This window comes from Orbicella faveolata, unplaced genomic scaffold (assembly GCF_042242905.1).
Source record: "Orbicella faveolata isolate gen_17 unplaced genomic scaffold, um_ofav_v1 contig_35, whole genome shotgun sequence".
Taxonomy (NCBI): domain Eukaryota; kingdom Metazoa; phylum Cnidaria; class Anthozoa; order Scleractinia; family Merulinidae; genus Orbicella; species Orbicella faveolata.
The window spans coordinates 10,095,001-10,107,649 of record NW_028301564.1 but is presented as its reverse complement, the minus strand read 5'-3'; the positions used below and the strand labels follow the sequence as shown (position 1 = coordinate 10,107,649).

Here is a 12,649-nt window from a genome sequence, read left to right as displayed (position 1 = left end):
ATGAAGTGATACTTTGGTTTACACAAATGATGTGTTACCATGTGTATGTTCCATTACTTATGAGGCAAATGAATGATGTGGAGGAAAATCTAAACCCTGAAATTTTTGATGTCCCTGATTCTACTGTCATTTTCTGCAAATTAGAGCATGCATGAAATGGAAACGCACCCCAACTAAACGTAATGCTCTAAATGTAAACACTACCTACATGTAAATTTACTTGCGAGTGGCTTTCGGAATAACTAGCTTGTTTGTTTTAACAAATTTCAAGGTAAAGCACTTGCCACAACACATTGGATAGCAAAACAAATATTGTAGAGGGATTATAAAGTTTAAGATAAGAATACTATTCCAAATAACTAAAGTACCATTTTCTAATTAAAATTTCTCAAGTTACTCCAACTGTGATTGCACAAATGTCATTGAGTTTTAAAAAGAGGTTAAAAAGGTTGGCTTTGAAAAGTGTTTGTCAGCACTATTAAAATAGTGTTGACAAGGTTAAGTGCTTTGATAAGGTCGATGAGGGTCAATTCATGCCTCTCAGGTTTGTACTTTCTTTACAAATCTTACCAACTTCAGTGCAACACAAAGAGGAAAACAGAGACAGTGTTACGAGTATTGTTGTAGAGCAGGGTTGTTTCCGGAGAGAACTCAGGATCACCGGTAACAGCAACAAACTAATTTATTTCCGTAAGATAACTTCACGATTTTACAGCACTAAGCTTCTTCAAATTTGAATCAATCTCTTTTACAGCAGAACTTCTCACTCTAATATACATGAGACTTAAAGTTCTAGAAACTTCCATTACAAGCTAAATTAAGTAGTTTGACACAGTTTCTAATCTGAGTAATTACATAAGGATTAGAATGTTCTAGAATGTTCTTATACAAATTGGTCACGGCTGAATGACTTCCGGTTCTAGATTGTTCTAGAACTAGACTTAGACAATTTTTCGTAACATAACCCCCTCTTTGAGAAGAAATTTACAAAATTTCTGCATAACGAAAAATCGTCTATGTGGATAGGCAGTCTACACCTCTTTCAGCAATAAGCTTACTCCAGCACAGGACTTAGGTAATCAGCTCCCACGTTGTCTGATCCCTTAATAGCTTCCACTTTCATATTGTAGCTCTGTAAGAACATAGCCCACCGCATCAACCGGTTGTTAGTAAACTTTGCACTGTTCATATACTTGAGGGGCTCGAGATCTGTCTGTAGTACAAAGCGTACACCAAACAGATGCATATGGAATCTCTTGATACCCCACACAACTGCTAGGCACTCTTTCTCTATCGTAGAATGATTAAGCTCTGCATTACTCAACTTCTTACTTGCGTAACAAATAGGAAACAATTTGCCCCCATGCTCTTGCATCAGAACTGCACCGATCCCGTAGTCTGAGGCATCCGTTCTTAGAACAAAGGTCTTTTCAGGATCTGGTAGTTGCAAGATTGGATCACTAGTGAGAAGGATCTTGATGGTTTGATAGGCTTTCTCCTGGGCGTCAGCCCACTCCACTTTACTTGGTTCACCCTTTCGTGTAAGGTCAGAAAGGGGAGCCGCAACAGCAGTGAAGTTTGGGATGAAATCTCGGTAATATCCTGCCAGTCCCATAAAGGAACGAACCTGCTTCTTGGTTGTTGGTCTCGGGCTTTTCTGATTTTGGCGACATTATCCTCATGGAAACCAATTAAACCCTGCTGCAATTGATGGCTGAGGAAATCAATGCTGTCAACACCAAATATACACTTGCTCGGTCTAATTGTCATGCCGGCTTGAGCTAAGCACCTAAAGAGCTCTCAGAGGATCTTAAGGTGCTATTCCCATGTACGGGTGTGGACCAGGATATCATCCCAGTAAAACTCGACATTTTTCATACCTTTGAGCAATTTCTTCATTCCACGCTTCAGTGTAGCCGCAGAATTCACCATGCTGAAAGGCATCTTCAGAAACTCATACGAACCATCTGGGGTAACAAAGGCCGTCTTTGGGATATCTGCTTCTGGTATTGTAACTTGCCAGTATCCTTTGCTAAGATCGATCTTCGAAAAGAACTTGTCTCCATTCAACTTCTGAAACAAGTCAACAGCTGCTGGCATGGGTTCGGGATCAAAGATGGTTAGCTTGTTGAGCTTTCAGTAGTCCACGCACACTCTGTTGCTACCATCCTTCTTCTTTACAACCACCACCGGGGAGGCGTAGGGAGAATTAGACTCTCTGATAACTCCCATCTTCATCGTGTCATCTGTATCGTTCTTCAGAGATTCCCTCATACTATACGGAACAGGGTACGACTTAGACCTGATGGGCTCATTGGACGTGAGGTTGATGTGATGCTGCACAAGGTTCGTGGTTCTGGGAGCCTCGGTGAACAGGCTTGAAAATTCTTGCGCCAAGTCTAGAAATTCTGTTCGCTCAGTTTCGTTAAGGTCAGGGCCAGTCTTTACATCTGCAATGGATTCCTTTGCCACATATCCACCAATCTCTAGGAAGCCAGTATCATCATCATCTGGATCCAATTCTAGTTCACTTGGCTCACCACTGCAAGACACACTCGTCACCGGACCCTCGGCGATTGCGGCTGCAGCCTCTGCAAGTTCCTTTACTTGCTTGATGTACGCCTTTAAAAGGTTAGCATGGTAGACCTTCAGCTTGTCTTTTACTCTCACGTTGTAATCGTTGATACCTACTACTGCGCTAACTTCGTAGGGACCTTTCCACTGCATCAGCAACTTGTTATGATCAGTCGGAAGCAACACAAGAACCTTATCTCCTGGCTGAAACTTTCTCTCTTTGGTCTTGCGGTCATAGTAGTGTTTTTCTTTCTGCTGGGCTTTCTGCAATTCTTCATGGGCAATTTTCAAGGTGTCCTCCAGCTTTTCTCATAACTCAAAGACATACAGGTAGCTATTCTTCACCTCTGGAACCTTTACTTCTTTTGTCCACAGCTCTTTGAGAATGTACATGGGACCTCTTACAGCTCTCCCGTAAAGAAGTTCGAATGGAGAGAATCCTGTAGATTCCTGGGCGACTTCACGGTAGGCAAACAGGAGTGGGTTGATGTAGCAATGCCACAGTCTTGGCTGCTTACTGCACAATCTCTTTAGTGTGATCTTCAGAGTTCCATTGAACTTTTCTGTCATTCCGTTGCACATAGGATGGTAGGGCGTGGTCGTTAACTGCTTAATACTCAGAAAGCGTGCAACTTCTTTCATGCAGTCAGACACAAACTGTGTGCCTAAGTCACTTAGAATCTCTTCTGGAATTCCTAGGCGGCTGAACATATCAACTAAGGCCTCAGCTACCGTCTCAGTGTCAATATTCTTCAGAGGAACCGCTTCGGGTAGCGCGTAGCATAGTCCACGAGTGTGAGGATATATCGGTGACCTGCTTCACTAGGTGGACTTATTGGGCCAATGAGGTCAATGGCTACCCGTTTGAAAGGCATGTCGATTAATGGCATCTTCTGTAGTGGCACCTTGGGAACTGATCCTTTATTTACCATCTTCTAGCAAATGTCACACAACTTGCAGTGTCTGGAAACGTCACCTTAAATACCTGGCCAGTAGAATGCTCTCTGGATCTTGTCAGTGGTTTTCTTGACACCCATATGACCTCCCATAATAGATTCATGAGCTAATTCCATCAGTTGACGTCGCAAAGGCGTTGGCACCATCACTTGCCTAATCGGTTTACTGCTGTTTACATGGGGATGCTTGTAACTTCTGTACAACACACCGTCCTTTTCTTCAAAGCTCACCTCCTGCTCCCCTTTTACTTTAATGTCTCTTTGGTCCCAGTACTTCTCCAGGCTTTTATCTTCACGCTGCAATCTTACCAGCTCATTTCTATCTACAACTGCATTCTTTGAACTGCTTGCAACTTTAAGCGGTGTATGCTGTCCGTCCTTCCTAGCTTGACTTCGGGTTGTGACCGCACATGCCTCTTGCCAGTTGGGGTCTGGGTCGTCTGCTGGTCGGGCGCCAGGCACATTACCGATTATCAAGTCATAGATCGCATCAGGAAGGCACTGTACGTCAACTTCCCCAGACAGGTAAGGGGTGTTTATTGTGATCCGAGCAATTGGTACCTTCCTCACAGTATTGTCAATCAGCAACATACAGTTAAAGTCACCTGTGTACTGTCCTTCCTAGACGAGCTCTTTTTTCACTACAATACCACTACAACCAGTGTCTCTTAGCACATTGACAGTCTTGTCGCCTATCTTCCCTTTAACCACGGGCATTTTACTCCTCGCTCCAGATAATGTTTGAACACAGGCACTACTCAGTAAATGAATTTTCTTTCCACAGGCTAAGAGGAGTTGCTCACCCTCAATGCATGCCTGGATATCTTCTGCTGTAGCTCGTGATGGTGAAGATTGCACTAAACATCCAGCGCTAACCTGATTTCGCCGCACAGGGTTACCATTTTTGATCTGTCCTCCTGACCTTGGCGCACTGGATTTACAGTTTCTTGCTTCATGGCCATGCCTACCACACAAATAGCATTTCCTGGTCGGACAGTTAGCAGACCTATGTCCTTGACCATTACACCTGTAACAGTACAGTAGTAACGTATCACTTGGTGGCTTCTTAATATCTTCCTTCTCCGGTAGTGTAGGCGGCTTGTTCCATGCGGGACTAAACATGTGCTTTCCATGCGTCTCTAAGTACTGGTCAGCAATTTTCGCCATCTCCTCTAGGGCTTCAGGTGCTCGTTCATGCAGGTGAACAGCAGGTTCCTTAGGACATGAATTAATGAACTGTTCTTTAACAATCAAGTCCTTTAGTCCTTCAAAGATCTTCTTCATTTTCGATAACTCGAGCCACCGAATCACGTAAGTTGACAATCGGAGTATAAACTGATCTGGACACTTGTCTGTCTCAGGCGTTGAGACCCTAAATTTATGCCTATAACCATCCTCTGTAAGATCATACCTTTTCATAAGAGCTATCTTCATCTTCCCATAATCTAAGGCTGCTTCTTCTGAAAGGCGGGAGTAAACATCTAGCGCTCGGCCCGAGAGTAAAGTACTCAGCTTGGTAGCTCATCCAGCCTTATCCCATTTTGCGGTGGTTGCAAATCTCTCAAATCGCTGAAGATAAGCATCCAAGTCATCTTTTCCATCTACGAAAGAGGGAAGTTTAGGAGCTTTTGCTCTGTCCTCTTTATTAGAGGCTTGAGCACCTGGCCCCTGATGGGTCTGTTCCAATTCTAAACATTTCATTTCCAACTCATGTCTCCTCTGGGCTTCTTTGATTTCCACTTCCTGTCTCTGAAGCTCAGCCTCCATTTGTAGTTTTCTTATTTCTCACTCTTGCCATCGCGCTTCCCTCTCCTCATCTTGCCTTCTACATCTCTCCACTTTCTCCTCTTCCGCTATCCTCAATCTCTCTTTCTCTTCTTCTCTCCTGTGTTTCTCCTCTCATTCTTCCTGTCTGCGTTTCTCCTCTCGTTCTTCCTCTTTGCATTTCCCCTCTCGTTCCTCCTCTCTACGCTTCTCCTCTCGTTCTTCCTCTCTATCCTTCTCCACAAATGCAAGCAACTTGGCTCCTTCCAGTCCAAACGTTTTGCCTAACTCAATAAACTTCTCCGCATCATATGACACACAGTCTAGAAATATTCACACAGGATAACAGCGTATGACACACAGTCTAGAAATGTCCACACAGGATAACAACAAAACCTTCTTTTACACGAAATCGGTTCACACAGAACACCAAATTCACTCTCCCACGCTTGTCCTGTACCTTTCCTGGTTACGGTAGTCCAGCAAACAAATTTCTGCTCTCCTGGACAGGCCCCCAATGTTACGAGTATCGTTGTAGAGCAGGGTTGTTTCCAGACAGAACTCAGGATCGCTGGTAACAGCAACAAACTAATTTATTTCCTTAAGATAACTTCATGAGTTTACAGCACTAAGCTTCTTCAAATTTGAATCAATCTCTTTTACTGCAGAACCTCTCGCTCTAATATATATGAGGCTTAAAGTTCTAGAAACTTCCATTACAAGCTAAATTAAGTAGTTTGACACAGTTTCTAATCTGAGTAATTACATAAGGATTAGAATGTTCTAGAATGTTCTTATACAAATTGGTCACGGCTGAATGACTTCTGGTTCTAGATTGTTCTAGAACTAGACTTAGACAATTTTTTGTAACAGACAGCTAACAACATCTCACTCAAAACCCTACCATGACAATCAAAACAACACTTAATTTAAGATCACAGAGTTTCTCTTTTAGTGACGTCTTCAAAGGGCTGTTACTTTCGGGTGGGCCAGTACTTTTGGGGGGACCGTTACTCTCGGGGTTCAATAGGAAGCTTAAATACTAGTGTTACTTTCAGGGAGCTGTTTCTTTTTAGGGGGCCTTTACTTTTGGAATTCTGCGGTATTTTCTACTGTACATGTTATTTTTAGAACTACTCAAATCAGTACCCAGGGATTTTATGTAGCACAATATTTTTATTTTGCATATAATACACCAAAGACCTTCATTGATGTAAAAAAAGGCTCTCTACCTCTAAACATCTTTCACAACTGAAAATACTTCTCATCAAAAAAAGGCACAACAATGCGACAACAGTCCAGAGTGACGTAATAGTGGTGTAAATGGACTCTCGTAAGCAGACTACCTATTGTCTAAACACACTAACACACATAGCCTGCATTGCAGGTGTCACCGGGGAAGGGGTAGGGACCAGGTGGCAAAAACACAAGGAAGAAGGGGAATGAACAGCACCTTATCCCGATAAAGAAGCTCGTTTCCAATAAGCAGCCCAGTTTAATTTCCTCAACCCGTAAAATTCAAAAAAGCAAAAAGGACACTTGGCACACAAGTATGCATTGCAGACCTATTTTTTCCAAAGGAAGAACTTTTAAGGCCTTGTCTTCTTATTGGCTCTATACAGGTCATCTTTTATCAGCAGGCCACTTGACTTAGGTGATGACAGAGAGCAAGGAGATGACATGGGTGGGATATATAAGGGGAGGGGTCAATAGGATGGAAAGCTTAAGGGAAATGTTAACAACATTTCCATAGGTTAGCAGCCCTGACCAAGGAAGTAGAATTTCCATTTCAACAACACCTAGGCAAGTTTCAATTTAGCTGCAAAATTTAATGGAGTTTCTGTGGCTTGTGTTTCGGAGAAATCAAGAACAAAAATTAATATTGCCTAGATTGGGAAACAAAACACAGCTGTGAGGTGAGGTGACTGAAAGGTGGGGTTCCACTGTACCTGTACTACTTCTTCATATGTTTTCAAGAAAGCAAGAGTATCATATTGCTTACCTTTGCAAGAAAAAGTCAAATTGAAGGACACTCAGATTGGCACTCTTAGATCATGTTTGTCATTTCTTTTTGCAGATGCTCTCAAAGGCATGTCTGCCCAGAAGCTGATGTACACCCCTTACGATATGTGACAAGCTTGTCTAATTGTGTGGAATTTGCTTCCATCAAACCTGAACAAGTCCCTCTTGGCCCAAGTGTTGAAGTATGGACCCCAGTATGCTTTTAAGAATAGTTGATTACAAACATAATTTTACTACCACATTAAACAAAATTAGGGTTTTCAAATGCTGAACATCCATTGGTGATTGGTGGTTTACTTTGATAATCAAAATGTAAATTCTCTTTGCTCACACCATCATTATGTCAGCAGGACATGCTAGTTCTGTATTTCTATTGAGTTATAGAAACACAATTTTAAACCAATCAGCATGCATATTTTCTTTGGGCCATTTTGTAATAGATTTTAATGAAGAAAAGTATTCTACTTGACAATTGCTCTAGTACAACAGGTTTAGTCTCATCACTTCTTTAAACTCCATTCTGTAGTAAACATGAATCAAGACAAGGCCTTTTTTTACCTTTTCCTACAGTTGACATTAGTAGTCTCCAACCTACCACCTTTGACAGGGCTAAAGTGCTATATTCATGGTAAGGAAAGAGTTACAAGTCTACTTTCAGGAAATGTAGTTAAATGTTGGACACCCCCAGAGGAAGAACTGCCCAGCATTTCAAGTAACACAGGTATGAACTGAACTAATGTTTTACTGTTTCCATTTAAATGTTACTGTATTTCAGAATTGTTAATGAAGTTTGTTGTTTATATGATTAGCTGTTTTGTTGTGTATTATTTAAGAAATAGAAAACAAGCACCGTGTTTCTATGGAGTTATAGAAACATGAGTGGAAGTTTGGGTGAATGAGAAATGCTGTCTGAACAGAAGCCGACAGGCTAGTGTTTCCACTGCTTTTTGGAGTTCTCCCAAACTTCCATGAGTGGAATTTATCCAAAGAACAGTGCTGGTAAAATTTTTGTGATGGTGATTTCCTCTTTTACATTGGGAAGAAACTTGCTTGAAGCTGAAAATTCAAAAGTGAGATCTGAAAAGAAATGAACCAACTTTTGAAATTGCAATTTTTCTCCCAAAACAAGTTGTCTAATACACAGTGTTGGTATTGAGAACTCATGCTTTCTTAGATGTGAGCCTGCTGTGGCAGTTCATAATTTTTTTCTGATTATTTCTTCTTATAGCAGTTTTCTTGTACAGTTGAAGACTAACATTTTAGACTATCTGTTATACACATGTCTTAAATGCCCTTTAAGTGGCTGAATTGAATGAGGAGTTTATTCTCTTAATAACAAGACTATGGTTGGCAAAATGGTGCAAAATTCACAAAGTTTATATTCATTCACATTCAATGCTATTATTATTGTTCACGAATATATTTATTCACATTCAACAACTAAGTTTTTATTCAAGAAATATGTTTATTCACATTTAACGACATATTTCTTATTCACAAATATATTCACTCACATTTACAAGTTGTATATCCATTCACATTCGATGGTTTATATTCGTTCACATTCACGATCGAAATATTGGTTCAGCACGGTGCAATATTCATTCAACATTTTCTGCGCACCCTCTTTGCGCATCATTAGCTCCAAGCTCCCAGCGAGCCCTCCCATTTTCCTTCGGTCAGCGGATGACAACTGAACACATGACCTTTCTTCATGTGGCAAAAAGGCGTCTCAGCCGAATGGTCGTGCGGAAGATGAATTGGAGAGTACTATAAGGCGTTGTGTTCGTGAAGAAATGAGATCTTTCAGAGGTGGAACACAAAGTCTTATGGATCGGACACGACATCTAATTCAAGAAGCTTCGACTTCTGTGGCTCGCGAGATCGAAACGAATATGAATGTGGCTGGAGTAAACAGCCTACCGAATGGCGGGAAACAAAAAGTGCCTGGCCATCCATTTCGACTGTCTGTGTTCGGTTCAAGCAAACGAAAAAAAGGCGTAAAGGAGCAACCCTCCATACCGAAAAGTGTTCATCTGATTGACTGTCTTGAGAAAGAAAGTGACGAGGAGGATACGGATGAGGAAAGAGATTCATTTTCTTTTAGTGAGTGACATATTGTTATTAAAGGAGAGTTTGACTTTACACCAGGCCACTCTGAAGACGAAATACACAATGAACTAATGGACGTCTTCAAGTCTAAAATTCCAATAATAAGAAAAACAGATTTTGATTTTGTGAAATGCGAAAAGAATGTTGTGACCTTGCCAGTGGTCAAGACGGGACACAAGTGGGACTTTGCTCACGTGAAGAATCTGTGCGGACAGGGTCGTCTATATGTGAAACTTAATGTTTCCAAAGATGAATTACTTAATAGAGGAAACTCTGACGATGAACTGTCCAAACCAACATTCTTCCATACATAGTGAGCCCTTGTTATTGAAGAAAATGCTGCCTCTGTTGAAAGTGACCAGAACTCAGTACCACAGCAGACCAGGCAGTGTGGAAGATTCATGTACGGAAGACATAAAATCTCTAGTACAGCATCATCTGGTTTCATAAGTAGACCCGGGCCATCACATGCACAGCCTCTCTTGCATTCTAACAATGCTTCTCCAGGGCCATCAAGTTCATGGCAGTTCCAGTTAGAAGCCTCCCAGATTGAATCTTTAATCTTTCTGAAAATGATGCCAGGAGTGCCCTTACCAATTATGGCTCTGTTGACAGAACAGCAGATGCTCTCAGTGCAAATGAATCAAATGAAGTAGCACAAGAATCCTTGCCAGTTATTGTAGTAGAAGACAATCCCACAAGTGCATCAGACATTCTGACAGAATTAAGAAAACAAATGCAATATCCTCCACAAAAACTGAACATTGACAGAGAAGATTTGTTGTCAGATGCAATCTGTTATTACAAAGATCCAGACTTTGATCCCAGAAAACGTATTCGAGTCTGCTCGAAAGATCAAGTAGCTCTTGATACTGGTGGCGTATTGAGGCAATTCTATAGTGATGCTTTTGTTGCCTTGTCTCAAAATGGTGATCATTTGAAGCTCTTTGAGGGTGAAGCCAAGAGACGGTTACCACTGTTCAGGAGTGAACACGTCATGTCTGGTATTTTTGAAATCCTTGGTAAAATGATTGCTCACAGTTTCGTGCAAGGCGGCCCGGGATATCCATACCTGGCTCCAGTAGTGTACTCGTACATCTCCACTGGTGACCTTCAGGCAGCTCTCCTTCATGTGTCAGCGGTCGATGTTTGCGATCCTATTCTGTCAACCATTATTGAAAAGGTAAGACTGTAGACATGAATTATGTAAGAACTGATATCAACCAACCTTACATAAGTATAGCCACTAGCCATCTTTACAAACATGGCCATAGCCATCTTTATGTAAATTATTAATGTTATTTTAGTTGCTCTTTTGGTCCTTGTTGTCTTTATTGCTTTTTTTGAAGACAGGTTATCAATTTTATTGACCACAACAAGTTTCTTTGTTTTGTGAATTCACAATGAATTATATGAATGTAACCTTGGAGACATTTACATGTTAAATTGGATATTTTTGTATCTTTTTGTTTTTTACTTTTCCTTTGTTAACTTTTTTGATGCTTGGTTTATCTTTACGTGTAATCACCTCTCTGTAACTTTATTAACAGATTAGAGATGCTACTGCCAATGAGCTGCCTGCTACTGATCCTGACTTGCTTCAACTTATGACGGAGAGTGGAGAGACAAGGCTCCTCACTGTAAGAATATGAAAAATGAGAATATGGGAAAAAATTTAAATTATGATTTAGCTCTCAAGAAATTAATTATCAATTAATTTCTTGATTAATTACTACTATGATTATTTTTTATTTTTATGATGAACTTTATTTCACTGTTATTATTGTCTGAATTGTTTGAGCATCTGTTTGTGGACAAAGTAAACCAGATAACACCAGAGTATGTATTGGAGCTGTTGGATCTAAGAGATGAAAATGATAGCATTCCTGCCAAGAGATGCTGTCAGATGCTGTCAACCTTCATCCAAAACTCTGAGGAGACTGATTTAAGTGACTTCCTGCAGTTTGTTACTGGTAGTCCAACTGTAACAGGTACCATGGTGCCAGGGTGTATTAAAGTGTCATGTACAGACACTGATTCATTTTATGCATCAACTTGTCTTATGGAATTGAAAGTACTGCTGCAATTCTCTACCTACAAAGAGTTTGAGTCAACCCTTAGGATGGTTCTTAAAGGCAAGTCATTCACCATGGCCTAACTGAACACTGAATGCATTACATGACTGTATTACTTCTAAAGGTACTTTGAACTCACAAATGCATTTCAGTTTCTTGAGACAATGTTCTACGAAAGTAGCCTTATGACCTGACAGATATGTCATTTGGTTCAATTAAGGAGTAATTTTTGCTCTTCTGTCACTTCTAATGGAAGTACCTTGACAATTTTTGTTTTTCATAGAAAAACAATGGGAAGGGTTTCAGGAATGTTGACATGTTTTAAGTGAAATGTTTCAGGTTTGATTTACCAAGTTGCATTTTCTTGAAATGATCATGATAAGACCAGGATTTAGCTACGACTGTTTCGGAAGTCAGAATGTGGCTTCCAAAAATGGCTTTAAGTTGGTAGTGTGGTAATGCGTACACATTTAAAGGGATGTGGTTGATCTCACATACATTGTAGAGCTATTACTGCACACCATAGCTATTACAAGGCAGTGGATAATTCAGCAACATATGTAATATGCAGGTCACCTCATTGTACTTGCACATTGCATCCACATAACATTTTGTATACTGTATATTCAGACCCTACAAAAGACTGTTAGTGCTGTACTGTTTCCATTTCTGTCCATTACAATGTTAGAGTAAATGTGTTAGGTATGTAAAAAGGGTTGAGGTTGTCTGCTTTTGCAAAGTGGTGATTCTATTATCATCACTTGAAAGTTGCTCTACCTTGTGTAGCCTTAAACAAGGCTTTAAGTTGAAGTTTAGCACATTGTCAAGGATATGTTTTGCCTGTCTTTGGAAAGTGGTGATAATAGTACCACGCAAAAGTTCATGTTTAGTGTTAAGGTTCACATTTATTGTCCTACAGTTGAAGGTTATTGTATTGTCAAGGGCTCTTTGTTACAGTTCTGTACATCATACTGTGGGTATGATGCGTACAAATGTTTGTACCTGTTGCCACTCCATTAGAGTTTTGACTTTGCCATAGACTTACATGTATCCTGTGATTGATCTTTGCATTTATAAAACTTAGCAAATGATGTTTACTGTCAGCCATTAGAAAAACGCTATCGTCTATCAGTTTAACACAACTGT

The 12,649-nt window shown here is 40.5% G+C and overlaps 2 protein-coding genes and 3 pseudogenes across 4 annotated transcripts in view; 2 read left to right on the top strand and 3 right to left on the bottom strand.

Moving 5' to 3' along the window:
- The window catches only part of LOC110057154 (plexin-A4-like), a 160,904-nt gene that overhangs the window by 31,471 nt on the left and 116,784 nt on the right, over window positions 1–12,649 (top strand). For all 3 annotated transcript variants that reach the window (XM_089272848.1, XM_089272846.1, XM_089272847.1), the window contains 2 exons: window positions 7,372–7,498; window positions 7,887–8,037. In XM_089272848.1, coding sequence (XP_089128974.1) covers window positions 7,372–7,498; window positions 7,887–8,037 — 278 coding nt within the window. The remainder of the gene's footprint in view (window positions 1–7,371; window positions 7,499–7,886; window positions 8,038–12,649) is intronic.
- On the bottom strand, window positions 3,552–4,964 carry LOC149103177 (uncharacterized; annotated as a pseudogene).
- Window positions 4,980–6,536, bottom strand: LOC149103176 (uncharacterized; annotated as a pseudogene).
- The window catches only part of LOC149103175 (G2/M phase-specific E3 ubiquitin-protein ligase-like), a 4,613-nt gene continuing 760 nt past the window's right edge, over window positions 8,797–12,649 (top strand). Inside the window, exons 1-2 of the mRNA XM_089272851.1 lie at window positions 8,797–10,611; window positions 10,979–12,649. The exon at window positions 10,979–12,649 is cut by the window's right edge and continues 760 nt beyond it. Of these exons, the coding sequence (XP_089128977.1) occupies window positions 10,165–10,611; window positions 10,979–11,080 (549 nt within the window). The 5' untranslated portion in view covers window positions 8,797–10,164 and the 3' untranslated portion in view covers window positions 11,081–12,649. The remainder of the gene's footprint in view (window positions 10,612–10,978) is intronic.
- Window positions 12,389–12,649, bottom strand: part of LOC149103174 (uncharacterized) — a 2,660-nt pseudogene continuing 2,399 nt past the window's right edge.